Below are 7,806 nucleotides of genomic sequence, written 5' to 3'. Positions count from 1 at the left end.
ATACTATGCTGTTAGCAGTGATTTAAATAAGAAACCTTAAAGCCATACCTGCGAATTTAGGCTGAGTGTTCATTTATTAACTTATTTCGAGCACCCTCTGGGCCAGAAGCATTATAGAAGGGTGTGGTTAGATAGAGTTACAAATACAACGTGCAGTGCAATAAAGTAATTGGTTCTACAGAAATGGATGGCTCATAGTTATACAATATTACCTAATGGGTTATTGATGTGCAGGTTAATAACATATAATAGAGTGCATACAGTGCAGCAATACAGCATTGGTTGAGTAGATGAAGCGCCCGAAAGACAGCACACAGACAACGGATAACACTAGACAGGCGCCACTTGCATCTGTTTATTGAATTCAGGACCTGCTTATTTATAGCCAAGAGGAAGGCGTGGTGGCAGGGGAAACAAAAAACAATGCAACAAACAACAGGTGAATGACATGTGCGAGGGAAAGCGCTTTATCGTGTTATTCTTTGTCTGCGTGCTGTCTTTTGTGCGCATCATCTACTCAAGCTATGCACCAACTTGCCCCAGAACGTGTTTTACTGCAATATAGCTTTGGAATTGGTTAAATTGGTCCGTCATTTGCGACATAAAAAAGGCATGTTGAGCATATAGGCAGAGTAGAAATTAAGTACTAAGTGATTTCTGATTAACTGACTGAATAAATGTCAATTGCGATACATTTTTTGCTAAAGAGGAACTAGGAAATTTTGAGTTTTTTTGTGCTCCTCAAAACACCATCCATAAGGTCCTATCGAGCGCTGCCTCCCCTTTTGTCGGTTTGGGTAACTGCGCCACCGTCCTCTAGTCTAGGGAACCACTTGCGAAACAAGTACGCGTAGTCCTTGAATGCGACGAAGAGGTACACACCTTGGATGCCAACAAACACGATCACGACAACGTCCACTGCCAACACGTTCACAAAAGCTCCCACGAACCCGATCAGCCAGGTGATACCCATGACGACGGCGAGTTTGACGAACAACGCCATGTTCGAGCGCTCACCACTGCTTCGAAAATCGAAGCTTCCAGCTTGCTTGGATGTCCTTCGGACGTATATTACAATGTCCACGTAGAGGCCAACGTCCACCGTGAGCATCGCCACCACGGGAAAGAGAAAAAAGACAACTTGACCCCAAACGCTTCCAATCCAACAGCCATAGCGACCGTATCGTGGTGCCAGCTTAAACTGTGGTGCAAGACAGTCCACGATAGCGCAAAACACAACAAAAAGGAGAGGTGCTGTCCATGACACCAGGCAGTAGACCAGAAAATCTTGTTGCTTTCTAGGTGCCTTCCGGATGGTTGCTACGTTCTTCCAGATGTCGTAAGAGAGCACGCTTGTCCAAACGAAGGTGGAAAGAAAGCCGTAATGCAGGACTGCAGCGAGCACAGTGCAGACGGTGCTATGAAGTCTGAAGCTGTTAGCGACAAGAAAAAGAGCATGACTGCAGAAGAGAGTACCTGACAGGCACAGGATGTTCTTGGAGGAAAAAGTCCTCGCATTTTTGCAGGTAGCGTACACAATCGCTTTCAGAAAGAGGCAGGCCAGAGACAGGCTCAAGCACGCGATTGTGAGATAATTTTTTACAGTGTAAGGCTGTCGCCTTTCCACCTTGACATCTGTTGAGTTCGACACCAACTCTTCTGGAGGAAACGCGTGGCGTCCATTTCGATACTGAGCAGAACGAATGTAGCATTTTCCTCGATACCACGAGAAGCAGGAGTCGTTTCTTACTATCGGTCGGAGAAGGGTTAGCAGGTTTGGCCTGGGGTAATCAAAATACAGATCTCTGAAACCTTTCTGCGGTATGACTGGAGTTCGTGAGCACTTGAGCAGAGATACGGGAACACCATTGCACAACGCGCAGAACACATTTTTGTATACATGCTTGGAACCGTTGTAGCTCACCGGTGAAAAGTATGCTGAACACTTCCGAACTGCTTCCTGGCTCGTTCCCTCAGGACATGCTTTCATTAACAGCATTCTTGGTGAGCACGGCCTCAAGAAAGAACTGTTTTTTTTCGCGAAATATGGAAGCTCCACTTGAAACGTTTCTTCGGTAAAACCCGAAGAGTTCCAGAAATTCGACGTTGCGTCCAGATCATAGTTGCAGAGGGCACAGAATGCATTGACGTAGGTCACCATTCTTTGGTTAGTCACCGGAATTTTGTAAAATAATTCCTTAAAACTTCTAGCCTTTTCGCACTTGTATTTCACCTCTTCGTCAAGCCAATTACTGTGGCACTTTGCTACCATGTAGACACTCCAGTCATAAAACCGATTTGTGTTTAGTGTCACGCATGAGGCTAGGTTTTCAGTTCTTATTGTTGCGTTTGCTCTCCAGCAACAGTCACCGTAAAGCTTGCAGTTCTCGGCGCAGGAACACTTAACCACGTGAGGCACTGGTCCACGGCGCACGGGGGATGTTAGGCACTCGGCACTTTCAAGTGAGCAGCGAAGAAGGCTTTCTAATTCGTCCTGCTGCTTCAATTCGCCCGCTGTCTTCGAAACGACGGCTGTGCAATTCCACCCCAGAGCCCAAACGAGGGCGAGTAATGTGGTCACGTGTGCGGGCTCGGTTGAAACACGGGCCATTGCATCAAAGCAGGGGAAGGCTGTCACCAAGATCCGCTTCATGCCTGATTTCCATTTCATAGCCCGGCAGTGCCTGTATAGCAAAAAATAGAATTGAAAGGAAATTATAAAAGGTGAAATGCTCATTCTGATTTACTGAAATAAAGCTTTTGGTTTCCAGTAAGAAATAAGATTGATCCCTCTTTCAGTGGGCATTTGCGTCCCGTATGCATCTTTAAAAAGTACTTGTTTCAGAGATGTCATTAACATAAACTTTTTTCTAAATGTAACACCATGATGAAGTAAACCTGGACTCAAGTAAACGAAGGAGCTCCAGATGTATGATCACCTTTTACCAGTTACACTTCATCAGGTATTACAATTTTCTTGCATGTCGCAAACATACTCCGCAATTCTGGACAATTAAAATCACTTTTGAGCAGGAAACCGTTTATGAACGCGATTTTTCATATAATGTAACATGTCACTATAACAATCAATATATCCGCAGATCACCTGACGGCAGTCTTGTATTTTTTGTCTGTTAATGCTTTTGTTATCGTCAAAAGCGTTCCCCTTTTGTTTTTTAAGGAAGTCTTAACTGTTATATGTTATCGATGGAAACGCATTAAAAGAAAGATTTTGCTACATATGAGAAGAATGGACTATTTTATTATTTATTTCATTTTCCAATACTGTTGGCCGGTGAAGGCCGTTACAGGGTATTAGCTTCAGTATATCCATAACAGTACCCTGCAATTATCCAATTTTCAAATTTTTTTACCGAGAATGTTGGACATGCTATTTTAACTGAAAATAACTTATAGAAAGCGTGATTGACCAAAATATTTGACTGGGGATGGAGGAACTGAAAATCAACTTACAGTTTTCACTGCATGGAACAACGATGCAGAAAGAGGTTCCGTTACATAGGCTTCCACCTTTTTGCTGGCACAACCAACGTTTCCCAATGACCGTAAGCAAACGTTCACAGCGACGCACGGCTGAAAACGATCTTCCGCCGCATATTTTCGGTGTTTTAACAAACATTGAGCAGAGTACCACGAGCGAAAGCAGCGAGTCAACCTGCCGACACTTAGTCCACAAAGATTCCGGTAAGGAGGTGCAGCACAGGACGACTGCCACGTGCGGTTAAGCGCAGCGGAAACATCATCCTTCCCTCCCCGCTTTAGACCGATACCTTTCCGGGATGTGAGGCGCCGGAGAGGAAGTTTATCGCTCATGCAGCGACTCGAGAAAGCGCTAGTACCACCACAAACAATATTTAATGTATTCCCCAATGTTGTCTTCATTAGAACAAATGCATCGGTAAAGTTAGACTAATTATCAGGGGCGTGGCATTATCACGTAATGGTGCCAGCGAGCTGTCGAGAAATTGGATAGGCCTGCGTTAAACTGAAAAAAAAAATCTTTATTTGGACAAACTTTTGCCTGCAGACAGTAAATAACTTGCTGGCGATGACAGTAGCAAGTGTAGTGGATTGTCGACGGGTCAATAATGACCACCTTGTGAGTAGCACTCGATTTAAAGTAGTAGTAGTAGTGGCTTTATTTTTTTGCATTTAATATGGAACGTAAAAGAATTTTTGCTGCCCCGGCATCTGCTGTCGCGGCTGGAAGCACCTGAGCTGGGGCAGCGGAAATAAAGGATAGCAGGCAGTGGTAGAAGTGAAAAGAAAGAGGTGAGGGGATAGTAGAAAGGACAGGGGTAATTTAAAGATTTGGTTTGGTTTATTGGGTTTAACGTCCCAAAGCGACTCAGGCTATGAGGGACGCCGTAGTAAAGGGCTCCGGAAATTTCGACCACCTGCGGTTCTTGAACGTGCACTGATATCGCACAGTACACGGGCGTCTAGAATTTCGCCTCCGCGGCTTTCGGGCCAGCAGCCGAGTGCCGTAACCCCTGAGGTACAGCGACGGTCGATTTAAAGTCGACAAGAAGCAATCAAGATAAGATGCCTAAAACATTTCGAAACACTGCGTAGAAACTGCCGCATGTGATAATGGCAGTTCCAAAGAGTTCTGATTGCGTCACCCATATTAAACGCAAAGCGGCAAGGCCAGGTGCCAGCGGCTGCAAAGAAAAAGAAATAACAAAAAAAAAATTCGCGGCAATATGTTGTGCATAAAGCCCTAATATGTTTGTCTCAACTATAAAGTGCGCGATAAGCCTATTGCAGCCTGGGAAGAAGTCTGGTACTTTTTTCCCGAGAGTACTTGTCAAACATGAATTTATTTTTTCACTTATTGTGTCATTGTACAATAATTTCATGGTATTTCGTGCACGACGTGCCAATGAAGTCGCGTTTAATATTTCTGAAAGGATTTAGCTGCAGCTCTTCGCATGAAAGCAATGCTGAAATCATCACATTGATGATTTGGCAGCAACCGATGCGCTGGCAGGCAGCAAAAGAACAAACCCCATATGTGTGCTTCTTCGGTGATTTTGCTTTGAAAAGAAAAAAGAAAAAAGACAGGACCGGTACCATTGTGTACGACGAGTGTCAGCGACAGCTGTTAACGCATTTATATTTTACGACATGTTGAGGTAGAGCAAACGAGAGCAACTTCGCATCTGTATAGTTTTAGAGCTCGGTTTACTTACATAGTTCTACATTTATTTTCATTATTACATGCTCAACATTCTCGGACAAAAGTTTTGAAAAAAATTGTACGATGCTCTTCTCTAAATATTGATGGTAATAGTTTATTCTGATATGATGTATATTTTTTCTGATATATTCTGGTATATTCTTCTTTCTGTTAGAGTGTTTCCATCGATCGCATCGAACAGTTAAGACTGCCATAGAAAATCAATGGGAATGTTTTTTACTGATCAAGAAGTTAGCGCCAAAAACTAGGACCAAAGTGGAAGAAAAGACACAACACGAGTGCTTTTGTTGTGTCTTTTCTCCTACTTTGGTTCTCTTTTTTGGCGCTAACTTCATCATGAATAAGATTGAACTCACCTAACATTCCACCTTACTAATGTTTTTACGATGTCAAAAATGTTAATAGAAGAAAAAATACAAGACTACCGTCGGGTGACCTCGGATATATTGATTGTTGTATTGAAATCTTACATTATACGAAAAAAATAGCATTTACAAACGGTTTCACTCTCAAAAAAGCTTTTGTCCAGAATTTTTGGGCATTTTTTGACAAACTTTTGAGTGCAAAATTGAGTAAAGGCTCCCGAGGCTGGCCCTCCCTTGGCATGTGCCGCTGTAGTAGATCACCTTTTTCTTTTCTTTCCTCTATGCAAAATTTCTTTATTGCTTCGTACCTCATTATTTATTGCAAATTGTTTGATTAAGCTCGTAGGGACATAGGCGGTGCGGGCAAGGCAATTTTATTTTTATTTCTTCTTGGGCTGTCAACCATCCAACAAATCTTTTGATTTCTACACATACTCCCTTTTCGACTAGCTCTCTCCGGCAGCGCGTTTCGCAGCAGCTGCCGGACATTCACCGTGCTACATTACCTCGTTCTCGCCATACTCTCCCCCTTGCTTCAACGGTTACCGCGCTCTGAATGGTTCCCGTGCTAACGATCCTCTGTTTGTGCATTCCTATGCTCTCAGCATGTCCTACTCATTCCCGGGAACCCTTCTCTTTCCTCCTCCCATGTCTACCTTAAGCTCTCGACATATCCTTCTCTTTCCACAGTAAGCGTCGGCAGGTTGGCGATTCTTCCGATGTCGCCACATACTCCTCTTACCATATTAACTACCTTCCTGACGATTCCCATGGTTACAGCCTGCGGCTCCAGTTACGCCTGCCAATGCTCCCTCCTCTTCCGCCTCCTTCCAGGGTAACTACCCTCCCGGCGCTTCACCTGGCAATCACCCGCCGGGCGCGTCTTCTTGCGCTTTCGCTTCATCCTCTTTCCACTGTAGCTATCCTCCGTTTGAAGATGCCTCCACTCTTTCCACGCCATCTTTATGTCCATGGTGAGCACCTTCCGGACGGTTCTCCTGGTAACCACCGCCCGGTTACACCTTCCTACGCTCGCTGCCTGTCCTTCTCCTTCCATAGTAACCCCTCTCCTCCTGCCAGGGTAACTACCCTCCGTCTGGTTCCCGTGGCTACCGTTTGCTCCTTCTTGCACCCTCGCTATATCCTTCTTTTGTGGCAACCATACTCCGCCTGGGGATTCCTCCTTCCTCGATACCTTCCTCCATCCACAGTGACCAATGGCCACGCATCCAGTGGTCACGCCGACGACTACGACCAACTTCTACTACTACGACGACGGCGACGCGAAACACAGGCTATTAACAGCTGTCGCTGTAAAAACAGAGTTTAAGGTGCAGGAGTGTTTCTGCTGACGATAATTTCTGGACAATGTTCGGCCTGTGCTGAGGGTATTCTTGGGACACAACGAGTTCCTCAATGCTGGTAAAGCTCAAGTCTCCGTGAAGAGTTGCATGCAGCATTCATGGACAGTTCCTATCAGCTCAAGAACGTCAATCACCTGCGAAAGATGTTCGCGAGCGTGTGCGCAACCTCAGTAATTTCGTGACCCCTTTTTGCGGGAACAATGTGGCTCCCACGCGAGTAGTACGCTCGCAGTGTCCGTGCGTTCTGTGGAATGCCAGTGTAGGTATCCAGCCGAAAGCTGGCCTGGCTTCACTGTCATACTTGTGTAGACTGCGGAATTTCCGCTGGAGATTTCACATAACATATTTGTGGCGCTTCGTCGGGGTACGCAGCTTCAAATGTAGCAAGACATCCTTCGCTTTTGTCACACTCTTCACTCATTAGGACTTTCTTTAGGAACCTTTTTAGTAGCTCAGCGGCCAAGTGGTTTTCAGGAAGATCATAAACTCTATTTTATAGGTATAGTAGCATACCCCATGCAAAATGTTCCTGTCGACTAAAAACCACCACTCCAAATTTGTTTTCTCGTCAGCTTGCGTAGGCGAGCTGCTGCAAAGTGAACAGAACCGCTTGCATGCCGAATTTCGTCGTTGCGACCACTACACATTAAGTGCCTCGCCAACCATGGCCTCGCATTATGAGTGATGTGTTCCGGCGTCGACCGATTTGCATCGAGCGCGAACTGACGTCGGCACGCCACGGGCCCACGGTGTTTCAGTGAGAGCTCTCCTGGCTTCTGACTGCTGTTCGATCACCTCCGTTGCCATGGCTACTTGACGGAACGCCAAACAACCACCCACTTGGTCAGCGCGG

The 7,806-nt window shown here is 45.3% G+C and overlaps 1 protein-coding gene across 1 annotated transcript; it reads right to left on the bottom strand.

Annotated features, from left to right (window-relative positions):
• Window positions 1-342: 342 nt before the first annotated feature.
• LOC149340823 (uncharacterized) lies at window positions 343-3,699 on the bottom strand. The gene is made up of 2 exons (XM_089549713.1): window positions 3,475-3,699; window positions 343-2,684 (listed from the first exon to the last, which is right to left on the bottom strand). The coding sequence occupies exon 2, from the start codon at window positions 2,669-2,671 to the stop codon at window positions 764-766; it is 1,908 nt and encodes a 635-aa protein (XP_089405839.1). The 5' UTR covers window positions 2,672-2,684; window positions 3,475-3,699; the 3' UTR covers window positions 343-763.
• Window positions 3,700-7,806: the final 4,107 nt, after the last annotated feature.

The sequence above is a fragment of the Amblyomma mixtum genome, chromosome 6, assembly GCF_055824585.1.
Source record: "Amblyomma mixtum isolate Tamu chromosome 6, ASM5582458v1, whole genome shotgun sequence".
NCBI classification, from domain to species: domain Eukaryota; kingdom Metazoa; phylum Arthropoda; class Arachnida; order Ixodida; family Ixodidae; genus Amblyomma; species Amblyomma mixtum.
The sequence above is the reverse complement of the archived record's forward strand: the minus strand, read 5'-3'. Positions and strand labels throughout refer to the sequence as shown.

Bases quoted from the DNA above. Each gene is read 5' to 3' on its own strand.
- LOC149340823 (XM_089549713.1), bottom strand. From the start codon at position 2,671: ATGAAATGGAAATCAGGCATGAAGCGGATCTTGGTGACAGCCTTCCCC.